Raw genomic sequence first — 16,830 nt, 5'->3', positions numbered from 1 at the left:
TGTGGGAAGATACTTTAAGGCTATGCAGGGGCACCTGGGTGGCTCAGTCCATTAAGCGTCTGACTCTTGGTTTTGGCTCAGGTCATGATCTCAGGGTCATGGGATCAAGCCCCATGTTGGGCTCCATGCTCAATGTGGAATCTGCTTGCGATTCTCTCTCCTTCCCTCTCCCTCTGCCCCTCTCTCCCCTCCAATGCTTTCTCTTTCTCTCTCAAATGAATAAATACATCTTAACAAAAAACACCTATAAAACATCCTGCTTCTCATCACATTCTCATTCTCGATTTTGCCTTCAACAATGACTTGTGCCCAGATTTAGTCTTTACTATGATAGCTGCAAAATGATGGTTTTCAAACTCTGGTACTCCCTCTACATTTACTAGTTGGGACTTAAAATTCTACTGTAAGTAAGAACCTTTCCTTCCCCTTCCTTCCTTTCTTCCTGCCTTTGTCTGTCTAATCTCTCTAGCTATCCATCTATCTACTGTGTGGGCTTTTAGATTCTTATTTTTCCCAATAGGCGAGAATTCCTTATCATTTTAATGAATTGTCTCAGACTTGGCCAGGGAGAGCCCCTTTCACAGGCTTCTGTGCCCCCCAGTTTCTCAAGCCCTTTCTTACTTTCTGCATAACAAGCTATCCCAGGCTAATCTGGTAGCTATCCTGCTGCAGCTCTAGAACTTCTTTGAGAATCCTGGATTCCTTTTATGGTATTTAGAAACCAACATCAGGATGCTGGGTGTACTCACCGCTCTGGAGTATCTTCACTTGTTCGGCCGGAAAACATGCATGCAAATACACGTACACATACAAATACTTATTTAAACACGTGCACACCTACATAAACATACATATACAAAACGTACCATATAATTTACTTATTTTGTTTGTCCATTACACTAAAATGTAAGCTTCCCAAGGGAGACAATCTGTGGCTGTTTGGTTTGCTATTGATTTTCTAGCACATAGAACAGTGTGCAGCAAATGGGAAGTGTTCAATAAATAGTTGTTGGCTGAAGGAGAAGAAAGAAACAATAGGCTACATGACTTGCCAAATCGTTACAGCTGACACATGGCAGAACTCTCTTTTCGTTTTGCTTCCAGGACCCAAAACAGGAGCTAAACCTCTGGCTAGGACAGCAGTTATTTTCATTTTCTCACCTTAATTTTTTTCTGAACTCTTTTACCTCCAGAACTCTGTAGGTTATATCTGCTCCCCATGCGCACTGGGATTTATAACCTCAGGCGGTCAGCTGGTGGGAGGTGAAGGCAGAGGCTAGGTGGCCAGGCTTGGGAGTAAAAGACCCCAGGGTCACATCACCCAGTGGTGACGGCTGGGACCTCTCCTCAGCCTGGAATGTGGTCTAACACAGGGAGTAGGGGGACAGTGGGGTGGCATTATCATCCCTTGCTGGCCTCCTGCTCTGTTCTCAAGCAGCACCACCCCTGATGCTGCCCAAGGAACGAGCACATAGAAGTAGAGAGTCAGAGGTTATAGAAGAGGAGGTGGACACAGAGGGGGCGGTGGGGACTCAGCAGGGAGGAAGCCACCATCTAGGAGCCCTGGCGTCATGGAAACTGGCCCTATCACTCTGTCTGTCCTCAAATGCTATAAATAGTTGGTTTCAGTATCAGCCACTGCAGACCAGGCCAGCAGCATGGGCCAGCCCCAGGAGGAAATGGATTTGGGGGAGGATATCACACACACACACACACACACACACACACACACACACACAGAAAGAGAGAGAGAATGGTTGGAATGAGATGAGGCTAAGGAAATGCCTTTGCCTGTCCCCATTGCACACCACATCAGATCACTGGCATTCAGAGCCCTCCCCGCAGAATTTTCCAGCCTGCCTGTCATCCAGTAATGTCACTCTAGCAGACCATCTCCCGCCCCTCCTACTACCTCGTCCTGTTTTGGCCACTTGGTATGGCCTCACTGCTTCTATATGTGCTCATGCTTTTAAAGCTTGTTGCACATTCCACTTCCTCCAAGGAGGAAGTCCAAAGAGCCATTCCCGAAGGATCTAGTCTAGTTGAGTTGCTGGCGCTTGGGCTGTGGGTGCCCTTGCCAGTGAAGCAGGAAGATCTGGCCCTTGGGGACTCCATGAATTCTGAGTCTGAGGGGTCTTTCTTGGATCCACGAACCTCTGAATAACCTCCTGCCACTCCCTCTTCTATTACAAAGCTCTGCAGACCCTACCGCTCCTCCTCTGCTTTCCCAGCCCAGACTCTGCCCTGTTACTTGGTTACTGAGTGATTTTAGGCAAGTCTCGTAACCTCTCTGGGCCTATTGCAGGCTGGATTCCCTGGTCCCAGGGACAGAATGTAGCATGCAGGATGTTTCTTAAGAAGGGCCCTTGGGCTCAATGTCTGTGCAAGGGAGTGGGGGCGAAACTGGATTGAGGAGAGGAAGTTAAGAGTTGTCATGCAGACCTGACAGGCTAGACCTATTCCACAGGGAGCTCTGGGGCCAGAATGATCCATTAGACTTGTCCCTTCAAAATGACACAGGCAGCCTGGGGCTGAGCATGCCCTTGGGCAAGGCTTCTCTGCAGTGGAGGCAGTCCTTGAAAGGGCTGGAAGCCTAAGGCTGTCCACCTCCCAGGAGCTGGACCAAGTCCTTCCATGTAGGGAATCCGGGCAGTCACTCAGTGCCTCTGCTTCTTCCTGTAAGAAAGGCATCGTGACATTCCACTGGGCTCTTGTCCCGATGAAATGCAACTATGTTTGTCAAGTTCTAGCACACACTCTGACTCACAGTCACTGTTTAGTAATGAGGACAGTGTTTATTGTTTGGGTACTGGGCTAGGGTCCGTTGGGTAACTCTGACCCCAAGCCACCTTTCTTCCATGGGGGAGGGGACTGAGGGGTGGTTCCAGGGGAGCTAAAGACTCAAATTTAGACTTTTGATGTTTCTCTAGATGAGGTTACATGGAAAGCCACAGAAATACAATAACAGCAATGAAATATGTTCATCACACAACTTTAAATTCTCCCATTAGCAGATAAATTACATTGTTTATTAATCCATTAATTATCTTGTGAACACTATTATATGACATTGTCTTTTTGTCTTAACTTCTTCAACATAAACAGTTAATATGAATCCCCTATCTGTGATCCAGTTTTGGAATTTCTTCTTCGTTTAATATGCAGGGATGCTTGAGAAATGGTAGTGGTCCAGGCATCTCTCTGCCTTTGATAACTTTTGCGCCACCTGTCAAGGGAGCCAGGAGGCAGGTAGACAAAAGAGCTGCTTGTCGGACCGCCAGCTCCGCTCACCTGTCCACACCCTCACCAGCCCGCAGGGGGCTGCCGCCAGGTTCATTGCTTAGGTGTCCTTCTGGCCCGTGCACGGAGCATGCTCTGTGCAGGGTGGAATCCGGGAGGCGCCCAATCCCAAGCGGCCACTTCAGGGTTTCCCTCGGGGCTGGAGCAGGAAGTGGGAGAAATGCGAGAATTAGGAGCCCTTTCACTGTCCGCCGGTCCCTGGCACAGCTGAGGCCACCTCCCCCCGGCCGGTTCCGCCACAGGCGGTCCTGGAGCTCCGCGGGGACGAGCCCTGCGTGGGATCCTAGTAAAGGACCCGCTGACCCTCGGAGCGGGGCTGGGGATTAAAAGGGACTAGACTGGTGGGATAGGACTGGGCAGGGACAGATGCCTTTGTTTTTCAAGCCCGTGAGCATGGGTTTCGGTTCTTTTTAAAGAAAAGAGAAGCAAGTCGCTCAGATATGTTTGGCTTGGGCGCCCCGAGGCAGTTGCACCCCTGTTTGGGGACTTGGGAGCCGCTGTGTGCCCGCGCGCCCGGCAGGGGTGACATCAGAGCTTTGGCTCTCTCTCGCCCCAGGGCAGAGCCAGCCTCAGATCCCCGCATAGCCGTAGTCTGGGGGTCACCCCCTCGCCTCTCTGTCCGGCGGGAAACGCTCAGCCCAGGGGAGGGGTCCCAGCAGTGATCTCCAGGAATGGGAGCCCTGCAGTCCCCTGGCCAAGTACAAAACTTGTCCTGGAGATTAAATAAGACCTTATGTCAAGTCTAGCACAGTCCTGGACTCCCAGCCATTAAGAAAGGGAGCTGTTTTTCCAGGAAGCAGAGTCTGCATAATGGCTCTGGAGGGTCCTAGAGGTGGCACTCTGGGTGGGGGTTGCTAGGTCCGCAGAAGCCAGGCTGGGGGAACCCACCAGCAGTTGCCTTCTACCCTGTCCACATTGTGAAATGGAGAGCTGAGAAGGCCCACTCTCCCCCCTGATATCCTGGACCACTTTTTTCTACCCTCCTTGATTCCATTTCTCCTGAATTCTCCTGCAGTCCAGTCCCCCTCCTCCGCTCCCCAGATATTTGATGGAGACTGTTTAAGTCCACAAACTTTTATGGAATGCACAATAATAATAATAATAACAAGGCAACTGAATTTCAGAGAGATTGCTTAAGGCCATTCACCTAGGACTGGGCAGGAGTCAAGAGTCTGAGGGAACTGGAGTGTATAGATAAATAGTAATAGTATTTAAGATAAGACAAGGTTGCTTGCATTTGGGGTAAGAGCGGTCGGTGGGGGGGGGGGGGGGGGGTGTTATTTTCTGAGTACAAGCTGTGTTCCCAGCTCAGAGCTCCTTCTGGGGGACAGGAAGAGAGATCAAAAATTTAGAAGATGAGGTCCCTAGCCCCCACACAAAGACTAGCATTTAGTCTCCATCTAAGGACCTTGATTTTTATTTTGAAAACTTTACATCATCATTAGAGGAAATGATCTTTTAAATATTTCCCCAGTTCCATCCCCCAATACAAAGTTAGTTTTTGTATTTTCTCCTAATTTTTAACAACAGGTAGATGAGTTTTTTATTTTTTAATATAACATTTACCAATAATTTTGTTTATACATCATGCTATTGGGTTTACAAGTAATTTTGTAAACTCTTTTTTACCTATTTTGAAAGCACATTTCCCTGACTGCTCCTAGTCTTCACTGTTCTCGTTTTCATGCTGTATACTATTCCCTCATGGCCATACCATATTTAGCCACTTTTCTGTTATTGCTCGATTCCAATTTTTTGTCATTATAAATAATGTGGCTATAAATATCTTTGTACATATAGCTTTTTTCTTCTTTTAAGTTATGTCCTTGGAATCAGTGCCCAGAAAGGGGATGACCAGGTCAAAGTGTTGACTGTTTTATAGCTCTTGCTATGGAAAGCCAGACTACAACTGAGAACATTTAACAGCTAAATGCAGCAACTTGAGGACTCCCAAGTCCTCACAGAAGTACTAGTGTCCTATATTTGGAAAGAATATTATATAGAATAAGCACTGATTGGCACCTATGAAGTATCAGGTTCGTGCTAGCAGGACACCTGGGGATGATGAGAGGCAGCCCCAGCCTTGGGGGCACAGAAGCGGTGGCTTTCAACCTTTTTTTCCTCCTAGGGCACAAAATATTCAAAACTGCTGCACATCGAAGGGCAGACGCAGAATTTAGCAATTCCCCCAAATTCTGCAGGGACTCGAAACACTAACATGTTCTCTAATCAACAGAATCTAATCAAAGAGGGTGTATCTTTGGCTTTGATGAAGCAGGTGGCTGGTTCCTGGCTGTACCCCCATTCCTTTTTCTCAGATTCAAGAAAGAATGTCAGGATGCAAGGGAGTGAGAGGGATGTGTAGATAACATAAAGCCACTTTGATTTCTATAAACAAGCAAACCCTTCCCAGACATACGCATTTGCGCTGTGACACAATTGGACAAGTAAGGTGATCCGTTTATGTGTACGTCTGTGCAGAGGACTTCTCAGTAGGTATGCCAGGATCACAAGGAGACAGAGTTCTGCTTTTTTTTTTTTTTTTTTTTAATTCATTTGAGACAGAGAGAGAGAGAGCAGGAGCAGTGGGGAGAGGCAGAGGAAGAGGGAGAAGCAGACTCCCTGCTGAGCAGGGAGCCCGATGTGGGGCTCGATCCCAGGACCCTGGGATCATGACCTGAGCTGAAGGCAGACACTTAACCATCTGAGCCACCCAGGCGCCCCTCAGAGCTCTGCTTTTAACAAATGCACTGAGCTTGTGCTCTGTGTCAAGCACCGTGCTAGGGCCCGGGTGCCAGTATGAATGAGTGCCAAGAAATCTATGAAGAAGCTAGACCCCAGAGAGGGTATGTGCATATTAAGGGTGGCCAATGTACTGCATCTGTTAGATACTAATGTGCCAGGCACTATTCTAGGCCCTGGGATACATCAAAACAGTGAAATACTGCTACCCTCATGGAACTGATGCTTAGGGGTGGGGATGGGACAAACAATAAGTAAAATATTAAGTATGTCACATGGTGATAAATACAGTGGAGAAAAATAATGTAGGGAAGGCGAGAGGGCAGTCGAGAGAGAAGGTTTTAAATAGAGTGCTCAGAAATGGTCTCACTGGTATGATGACATCTGAACAAAGAGAAAGCCATGGATGGCTGGGAGAGGAGCATTCCAGACAGAGGCCCTGCGGGGAGGCCCTGATGCAGGAGCCAGGCCAGTGTGGGGTGGGGGGCAGCAGGAGGATATGAGGTCAGAGAGGGAGTTGGGCCATTCTGTGGGTGGCCCTATAAGCATTTTAAGGACTTCAGTTTTACTTGAGTGGAGTGGAGACTCGGGACAGCGGGGGACGTCTGGCGTGGAGAATGCACTCAGGCCAGGATGGCAAGGAGCCCAGTTACAAAGCTGGTAGCAAGCTGGGAACTCAGGGTTTTGTCCTCAACCCAGGGGTCTTTCCATGCACTTAGCTCTTAGCCCGTCCCAGACTTGAGGTCTGACCTGTTGGGACGGTCAGAACCTACAGCGAACTGCAGCCTGGAGGAAAGGTTTCTAGGAAAGTTTTGAAGTCGGATTCTAACACCGTTTGATGGTCTCATTAGCATTAGAAAAGTTCCAGTATGAGGTTCTCTAGCACGGGGAGCCCGGGCAGTGGTACTGTTACATCACTGACCAGCTGTGTGGCCTCTGGCAAGTCTTCTAACTCAGGCCGGCTCAGTTACTTCATCTGTAAAATGGGGCTAAATGCCCTGACTGCTACATCGCATCAAATGAGATCATTCGAAAGCACCTTTTAACATCATTCTCTTTTACAAGCAGCAAAGGTGAAAATGCAGTTGACCTCAGAGGGTTGAGTTAGCACGGCACTTCCAAACTCGTTTTCCAAAGCGCTGAGCCGGGCTTTGTCTCCGCGGCGGGGTGCCGGAACCTGCTCGGCTCTCACCTAGCACCCACGGCGGGGCTGCGAGCGGCGGCGGCAGGCGCGGGGAAGGGGGCGGGCGGGAGACGGCGCTGGGGCCGGGCTGCGGGGACCCGGGCCCCCACCCCGCCCCCTGTGCGGGCGCGCCGGGCGGGGACAGGCGGTCGGCCGGCGGGAGGTCGGGCGGGGCGGGCGGGGCGGCGCGGCCGGGGCGGAGCCGCCCCCGCCCCCGCGCGCTCCCTCCTCCCGCCAGCCCCAGGCTCCCGGGCCCGCGCCGCGCGCTCTTTCTCCGACAGCGCTCCGCCGTCTGTCCCGTCTGTCCCCGCGGGTCGCTTCGCCATGACCACCCAGCAGATAGTCCTCCAGGGCCCGGGACCATGGGGCTTCCGCCTCGTGGGGGGCAAGGACTTCGAGCAACCCCTGGCCATTTCCCGGGTAAGAGCGGTCGGGACGCGCAGGGATCGGGGCGCACCCGGGCTGGGGAGCGGCGTGCCAGCAGGGGATCTGGGGGGGCCGGGGCCCCGCGGGCGCTGCCGGAGACGGCGGTTAGGGAGCCCGGGCCCGAGCTGGCACGGCCGGGCGCGTCCAGGTGCGCCTTGCGGCGAGCGCTCCCGGTGCGTCTCGGGCCCGCAGCCCCTTCGCCGCGGCGGCCCGGGGCGAGGCGAGCGGGCGGCGGCCGGGCGCGCAGTCCCGGTGTCCGCGCGCGAAAGAGGGAGCAGTTTGCGTACGTTCGCCACGGAGGCGCTGCCCGGCGTGGGGACGCGCTTCGTCACCCCGCGAGGGCAGGAGAGTCCCCGCAGATCCCGCACTCTGGAGGGTATCACTTCCCGGTTCTTCACAAGTCGCCGAGGGGCGTAAAGTAGATTGGAAGCAGCTGGAAAGACCTGGAAGAGGGGTGGAGTCGGTGGCATGTTTCCCCGGGCCAGGTGTGATGAATTTCCGATACAACTAGTTTTCCACTCCTTGGATTTACGCCATGACCAGGTCTCACCTCCCTCATACGTTTTGGAGAAAAGGCCGGATTTTTGAAACAAACAGGGCCAAATAAACCCTCTTGGACATTCCCCTCCTCCTGCAGAAGGTGGCCATGCCATATTTCTGCCTGGCGTTCCCAGAATATCAACCCAACAAGCCGCCTTTCCCCAGGGATACTGGGTGGGGAGGGGTTCCTACTTTGCGTGGCGTCGGTGGGGGGCGGGGAGAGTGCTACTTGAAAACTTTTTAGACGGGCCTCCTTTCTTTGGGAAGGCTCAAGATCAATCGGAGATCACCAGGCCCGTTACCCCCAAATAAGTCAGAAACCCCAGGGAGACTCAGACTCAGGGTTTGGAGGCCCAGGCTTTGGTCATCTCGTCTAGACTAACTGTAAAGTCCCAGTGGGAGTTGCCCTATTCACTGCCTGCACCTAGAAGGCGGCCAATAAATATTTTCCGACTTAATGAAAAGGGGGAGCACAAAGCATTCTCTGGTGTCCACGCCCTGCCTAGAGGCCTGGTGTTCCACTCTTGGGGCCATCTGCTTGCTGAAGCTGACCCTAAACTTGCCTCCTCAGCCATCTGAACATCTCTTTGTTCTTAGTGGGGAGGAGGGAGAGAGAAGGGGAAGATCCCTATGGGGTTTTGTTTTGTTTGCTTTTTTACTGAAATCCCAGCCTCCAGTAGCTGAAGGAATATGGTGGGAGGTGCAGGAGGCAAAGGAGTGGGGGCCTCTGCTTGGTTTCTCAGCCGTCCACGGTCCTAGCCACATTTCCTTCCAGGTGGGTCTAGCCCAGTGAGGAGGTCTTCTCTGACCATCGCATCCCGGAAAGGGGCAGGTGCCTCAGTTTTTAGGCCCTGTTCCCCATCTCTTTCCACGTGCTGTCCTGAGGGGACTTCTTTGATTCTTCTTGCAGGTACATGCTGTCTTCCCACCCACCAGCCAAATTCTTTAAGTGTAGATACTGTGCCTTCCCCAGGCTTGGCACACAGCTGAACCTGGCCGTCCCCAGAAAATGTTTGCAGGCTTATTAATACATGCTTGTCCAAGGAAGGCACATGTAGACTCGCTTACCTCATAGTCCATTTGTCCTTGCTCTTTGTGTCTATAATTAACCTGTCAGCCCTTTCCACTTCTGAATTTACATATGACATGAAACCCTTTTTTAAGAAGTGGAGGATATACGGCCAATCTGTTAAAAGGGCAGTTACCGCCCATCATTTTAACGGCTTTAAAAAGTCCGTGCAAGTGGCACTGTGCAGGAATGACAACGTGGCGTGGAAACCACAACACTAAAATCACTGGTTTGTACCTTCGTATATTTCTTCATTGCCTTACCTGCACATGTTTAATGAGCATATATTGTGCAGCGCCATGGGGTCCCAGATATGAGAGGACACAGCTCCGTTTTCAAGGTGCTCATGGTCTAGTGAGGGAAGCTAATCTTTATAATGCCCTTGGCAGTTGCTTTAATTGAAAAGTGAAAGTGCCTCAGAGGTGACATTCTCATGCTCAAGGTAGTTCACTTGTTTCTTCATCTCATTATTTCTACATGGAAAGAACGTGTGCCTCCTCACCTCCTGGGGTTGGGAAAGTGGTCATAAAGGGGCCTGCGGTGGTCGTTGGGATCTGATGGTGGTCTGGTTTCTGCTGCTTGAGCTGTACCCGGGGGTGAGCTTTCTACTGTCTGAGGCTCCCTCCTCTGTCTCTGGTATGGGGGTAACCCCAACCACTGGCTGCGAGGTGAGGAACATCAGAGTGCTCTGGAAACAGTGAACAGGAGTGAGGAGATAGGAGCAGTGACAAAGAGATACACACCTGGTTGGTAGGTGTGCTTCATTTATCATTTTGGGTAGATACACTTTCTAGTATGGTTTTATATATGTAGACTTTGAGTCTCCACACCAAAGCAAACGATAAAATTAGGGGAGAGGAGTGCTTTTCATTTAAGTAACTATGTTTGCTTTCTCTTGCGTGAATTATTATGGCGTTGGCTCTAGTCTTTCGTTAAACTGCTAAAGTTCCTGAATCTCACTGTAATCTTGTGTACTTGAGATTGTTTCTTTTTTTTTTTTTTTAAAGATTTTATTTATTTGACAGAGACACAGCGAAGAGAGGGAACACAAGCAGGGGGAGTGGGAGAGGGAGAAGCAGGCTTCCCGCCGAGCAGGGAGCCCGACGCTGGGCTCGATCCCAGGACCCTGGGATCATGACCTGAGCCGAAGGCAGACACCTAACGACTGAGCCACCCAGGCGCCCCAAATTGTTTCTTTTTTGAAATAAAAAAGTTGTAAAATATAGATGCAAAGCAAATAATTATAAAATAAATACCTGTACGATCCCCCACCCAGATAGAACATTGCCAGCACCCCAATAATAAATAGAACAAGCGCACCAGACATAATCTTACCCTGACTTATGATAATCAGTCTCCTTGTTTTTCTTTATAGTTTTACTACCTAAATATGCATCCTGAACACCATAGCCTAATTTTACCTGTTTCTGAGCAGAATCCTATAGGGCATATGTTGTGTGTGTGAGAAGAGCTGCTTTCACTTCTCATTGTTCTCATGTGTGCTATTGTGATTAAATTTCAATCCAGGTTTTCAGCTTTAAATGGACATAAACCAACTTTCTTCCTTTTCCCAGTTTCTCACTTAAGACCCCTACCTCGGACTCCCTGACGATCTAGCCACACATTTGCCTCTGTCCCCTGAGATTTTTTTCTCTGTCACTTCTTGCTCCAAATCTACAGTTGTTCATCTCCTTGAGTTTTTGGTGTGGTTTTTTTTTTTCCCATATCAATTTCTTATTTCCTCTAGTTGCTTTCAAGGGAAGCCTTCAGAGAATCCACACCCAGGCCAAAATTGCTGCTCAATTTATGTTGACTGTTTTTCTCTCCCAGCAACTGACAAAAGACAGGAAGGGGTGGGGCCAGAGATAAGGGGGTGCTCTTGGTGGGAGAAGCTGTCATTTGCCTCTTGAGTAAGCCTTTGCTAAGAGCAGTGTGGTTTTATGGGGAATGCTGTGCCCTTTGCTCAGGTATCCTAAGCTAAGCTTAATAATGGATACTTTGTAGCCAGGGGTTCTTTTCTGATTTTTAAGAGTGTTATTTTTCAGATCCAAGTAGATTTCTATCATGTCCTAAAGGTGGAAAGAGGAGGGCCTGCCTGCCAAATTGTGAAAGGCAAGAAGCGTCCATAAAGGCTCGTTATGCATTAATAGCCCTTGCCCTGCACTCCCCCACCTGGGAAGTATTAGCGGCTCCAACTGATCGAGGTTGATCCACAGAGAAAGGAGGAAGAGGGTCAATCAAAGGGAATAGCACTTAAGTGCTTCCAATCTTTTTTTTTAAGTACTCTCTACGCCCAATGTGGGTGCCTGTGGAATAGCACTTAAGTGAATGCTTGAGCCTGCTGGTATGAAATCCACCGAGCTGTGTTGGGACCTTCTGATCAAATACTCTCCCCTTACTCAGCCTCCTGGATGCCAGGGTTTGTCTTTGAGGAGGAGAGGGGAGAAGAATGGCTTTCAGGGGATTGTAGCAAGGCAGATGACCAAGAGGAGATTATCACCTAACCGCTGAGGTCACACTCTCCTCAGCTGATCAGGACTTGGAAAAGCAGCGAACAGTCGCTCTTGTGCAGGGAGCAGGCTGGGACTGGCTTCCAAGCTGTGCTCCCATCCCCTTGCTCTCGGGAGAGGAAAGCTCCTATTCTTTGCCTTTTACAGAGGGGAAGCTCCGGTGCCCATAGGTTAGGTAATTTGTTTGAATTTACATAGTTTTTCATTGTCTGAACTACTTCCTTATAAAGGAAAGGGTAGAAATTAGTTAAAAATGAGCAAAAGTGGCTAGGACAGAAAATTAATTTTTAAAGGATGATTTGATTTTAGTGTGTGTCAGAGGAAAGCCTGGGGAAGCTGCTAGAACATCTGTATGGTGCCTGGTAAGAGGTCCAGGGCAGGGACTCAAGCTGAGCTCCCCTGCAGTCCCGAGCACCACCCTGGGGGACCCTGGGCAAGTTGCGCACCTTCTCTAGGGGCCGCTTCTCTGTAAAGATAAAATAATAAACAAGCAGACCCGCTGGTTTTGTACCCTTTGATATGAGGGCCTACTCTTTGTTGTTAAAAAGTGTTCCAGCATTAGGCACAAAGGCATTGGTTGTACCTTCAACTATGAGTTGATTAAGAAAACGTATTAGGAATTCAGAAATGTTTTCAGATGAATGTGTGTTGTTATTCATCTGTGAATATGTGTTAAGATGACTCTTGTGTTAATCACAGGAGCCTCAGTTTACACTTGAAAGATTGTGCAAGAAATATTTATTTGACCAGCTTGTGATAATGACCATAGTTAAAATGTATATAGGACTTTTTTTTTATGCCAGGCACTGTTCTACGTGCTTAATATATTCCCTCAGTAATCCTTACACGTATCTTGTGAAGCAGATCTAATTAAGACACCCATTTTGCAGTTGAGGAAGCTGAGGGATGGAAGTGTTCAGTACTTGGCCTGCTTCATACAGTAGTAAGTGATGGAGCTGGAATTCGGCTGGCTGGTCTGGCTTCAAAGCCCATGGCCTTAATCTCTATTTCCTAATAACCACTTTAATAGCAGTTAACATTTCTTGAATGCTCACTCTGGGCTACGTGTGCACTTGCGTTATCTTCTGTGTTCCCCACAACCCATGACACAGATACACAGGACACTCAGTAAATTGCAGAGCTGATTGGAAATGAGACAGACTGGACCCCAGGCCAGCTTTAACCACTCTCTTCTGCCTCTTGATAATCCCTGACTGTCTGTATTTCATTGGTGGTAATCGTGGCACACAGCTCAGCTCCAGGAAATGCTAATGGTACAGGGACGATATGAGGGGTAGCGGGGACCCTCTTGGGTTCCTTGCCTCAGAGCCTGCTGTACCCATGAGGGTTGGCTGTGGGGGCCTTCCAGTTGCCCTGTGGCCTCCGCCCGAGTGCTCCTGGAGCTCAGAGCATCCCAGGGAGCAGCACCTCCCCTCCCTACTCCCCTGCAAAGCCAGAAGCCATGGCCCCACCTGCAAGAATTGACGGTCCAGCTGTGGGATTCCATGCCCACATGGACAGTGGAGAACAGAAGCACAGAGGATTTGGAGGATTAGAGAGAAGGCTGCCGGTTTGGGTCGGAGGGGATTTGGGGGCAATTTTTGGGTCAAATGCAGATGACTAGGGATAGACAGATCCAGCTTGCCCAGCTGGTGATGGGACTGGAAAGTGGCAGCCAAGCCAAGGCCAAAATGAAGTGCACCCATGAAAGCTGAAGGGAAAAGAAAGTAGTTTTTGTATGGCACTTACGCCCTGTGTGATTGTTGACTTTGCTGTTAGCCTTATTGTGGGTGAACTGGAATGCTCAGGCCTGCAGTGTACTTTCATGGATGTGGTACACCGCCTTCTTGGTAAATGCCGTAAACATTAAGAATGATTTCCTGAATAACACTGTGGTCTTGAAGGAGCGCGGGTTCTTGACCAAGGACTCAGGACCCAACTTTTATATATATGACTACTCATATATCACATGAGACATCAAGGACACAGGTATGACCTATGGAAGATAAAGATGTCTGAAAGGCTTACAGATGGATCAAATTCAGATGGTGCTGCAATGATTTATGTCCGTTTCTTTTTAAAACAGATTATAAAAAATACGCTTCTAAAGCTGAACATACCCATACCCTATGACCAACAATTCTGCTAGTTAAATACTCCGTAGAAATGTGTCCATATGGGCACCAAAAGACATGTCAAGAGTTTCCAAAGCAGCATTATTCACAATAGCCCCAAAATCAAATAATTTCCGTGTCTAACAACAGTAGAGTGGATAAATAAATGGTAGTGTAGTTATGGGATATAAGACACCAGCAGGAATTGCAACTATGCAAATGACATGAATGAGACAGACACATGCTGTGTCGAGAGAAAGAAGCCAGGTGGAAAAGGGTAAATACTATGTGATTCCACTTATATAAAATTAATCAGGCAAAATTAACCCATGTGTTAGAAGTCAGGGTCAGAGGTTAGTGAAGGGAAGGAGACAGGAAGGGCCTTTGGAAGTTCAGTTGTGTTTCTTTATCTAGTGCTGGGTTCACGGGTGTTCTCCCTGTGTGCGAATCTGTCCAGCCGCGTATTTATGATTTGTACACTTTTCTGTATGCGTGTTATACTTCAATTAAAAGTTTCCATAAAAACCCTCATGCTTGTTACAAAAAAATCAACATAAAAATGTGGAAGGCATACCGTAAGAGCTTCCCCAGTCCTCCTTCCCAGAGGTAAACACTGCCAACAGTTTGCTGCAAAACTTTTCAGACTTCTTTCCCCACTCATGTAACTTTTAATATCGAAGTACCATATCATAGTAACTTACATGTCAACGTGGATGTCATTGTTTTGTACTTTCTGCCTTATTTTTACTGCAGCAGATAAAGAGTTAAAGACATCTTGGTGCCCTGGGGAGATGCAGTCTCAGAATCACACTCTGTCTTGTCCATTCCTTAGCTCTGTGTCAGCGCCCTCACTGGTGGGGTAGGGATAATAGTACTTGTCTTCAGAGGTTGTGGTGAGGATTAAGAGGATGTGCAGAGACAGCCTAGCGCTGTGGCCAACACCTAGAAGGCATCAGGATGCAGTGGAACTATTAAAAAAATACCGGTGGTGATCTGCTGTGCATTGAGTGCTTATTACGTGCCAGACACTGTTCTAAATTCTCCTCCTCCCAACAACCTAATGAGGTTGATGCTATTATAAATTTCATTTGATAAATGAAGAAACTGAGGTGTAGAGAGCAACTTGCCCAAGGTTGCGTGTCTAGTCAATGGTTAGGCTTTGGGTTATGGGTGGTAATTCTTGAAGTGATTTAAAAACACATGGCAGGGGGCGGGGGTTGTGCCCAGCTGGCTTAGTCGGTAGAGCATGTGACTCTTGATCTCGGGGTTGTGAGTTCGAGTCCCATGTTGGGTGTAGAGATTACTTAAAAATCTTTAGGGGCGCCTGGGTGGCTCAGTCGTTAAGTGTCTGTCTTCGGCTCAGGTCATGATCCCAGGGTCCTGGGATCAAGCCCCACATCGGGCTCCCTGCTCAGCGGGAAGCCTGCTTCTCCCTCTCCCACTCCCCCTGCTTGTGTTCCCTCTCTCACTGTGTCTCTCCCTGTCAAATAAAAAAAAAAAAAAAAATCTTTAAAAACAAAACAAAACACATGGGGTCCATAAGGGCTTGTTTGAGAGATTTGGTGATTTCTTGACAAATTAGGGTATTCTATTTTTTTTAACTCATTTTTAAGTATATTCCTCCCTAAGAAATGATGTGTGGTCTTTCAGACTAGGAGAGCAGTCACTTCGACTGCCATTCCTTAGTGTGAGTAGCTTCCTTTGACACTGAGCGGGAAGCAAAGCTGGATTTTGGCACAGCTCGTCTACAAGCTCCTGAACCCTACTGTATTGCTTTGTTTCGTTGATTAAATGGTTATAGAGTAACCAAGACCATTTTGAAACATTCTTGGGGATTTTCAGGCGAACCTGTATAAGCTCATACAGCTTCTGTGGCTATACTCTAGCTTTAAAAAACAAATGGAGTCAAAAGTCTGACTCGAGAGAGTTAAAAATTCCACATCTAAAATGGCATATTGCAGGGTTGGATGCTGCTGTGTTGCCCAATGCAGAATCTTTTAAATTTATGTTCTACTTTGATATGGCCATTAAATCAATGAAGGTTGACCCTAAAGACACATGGCATAGAGATTGAACTTGAATTCCAACTTACCTTATACCAGTCTTGTTTTATATAAATGCTGAATTAGATCATTATTTATGCCATCTCACCTACTTGTAAGAAGAATTTAAGGTGATTTACAACATGTATTTACAATATTTCAATGCAAAAACACACATAATAAGATTTTTTTAAAAATTGGAACATAGTAAAGGAAAGAGATGTGCCAGGACCTTTAAATCAGGTGGTTTCTGTAATGGCACCCCACATTGAGTTGTAAGGGTTCTGGCCAAGGCAAAATGGCAACCATGTTGAGTGATTTAACATCTGGAATGAAATTACTTTTACAGTATGCAGTTTGCATATCACCTTCAAGGATGTTGACCAACATGATAGGGGATATATATATATATATATATATACTTTTTTTTTTTTTTTTTTACTCTGTTTTGGTTAGAGATAGAGAAAGACTATTCTAATGGATGTTTCTTTCAAGGGCCTTCTACATCTCTTAATAGAAATGTAAGCCCTTGAGGTTGTTTCTGGAGGAGCTAAGATTTTAGAGTCTAAGTATTTTTGTTTACCTTATAACTTCATTCAGGGAGAAAGCTTCAGATCTGAGGTGGGGTGTGGAGATCTATTCATATTTTTAAAAACCTCAGGGGATCTGATGACTGACCTGCTTGGGAACAGTTGCCTCATCCTTGCAAATACCAGAGTTCTCCTGAGTTAATGGTGAGCTGGGTCCGTTTCTGGCCTGAAGCGTAGATGCCAATTCCAAGGGGCAAGGGTAACAGTGTTCTCTGGACATTCAGGAAATTGCCCTATATTCCTGTCCACAGGTAACAGAACCTTCTGAGTAGAGACAGTTTTCCCCTTAGGGAAAAAAGGCTCTGCCTCAAAAC

The 16,830-nt window shown here is 48.0% G+C and overlaps 1 protein-coding gene across 2 annotated transcripts in view; it reads left to right on the top strand.

The window, feature by feature from the left end:
* Nucleotides 1–7,474: 7,474 nt before the first annotated feature.
* PDLIM1 (PDZ and LIM domain 1) overlaps nt 7,475–16,830 on the top strand; it is a 91,317-nt gene continuing 81,961 nt past the window's right edge. For both annotated transcript variants that reach the window (XM_032432410.1, XM_032432411.1), the window contains exon 1: nt 7,475–7,645. In XM_032432410.1, the coding sequence (XP_032288301.1) occupies nt 7,550–7,645 (96 nt within the window). In that variant the 5' untranslated portion in view covers nt 7,475–7,549. The remainder of the gene's footprint in view (nt 7,646–16,830) is intronic.

Source organism: Phoca vitulina, unplaced genomic scaffold, assembly GCF_004348235.1.
Source record: "Phoca vitulina isolate PV1807 unplaced genomic scaffold, GSC_HSeal_1.0 scaffold48, whole genome shotgun sequence".
NCBI classification, from domain to species: domain Eukaryota; kingdom Metazoa; phylum Chordata; class Mammalia; order Carnivora; family Phocidae; genus Phoca; species Phoca vitulina.
Note: the sequence above shows the minus strand (reverse complement) of the source record. Positions and strands in the feature narration are given on the sequence as shown.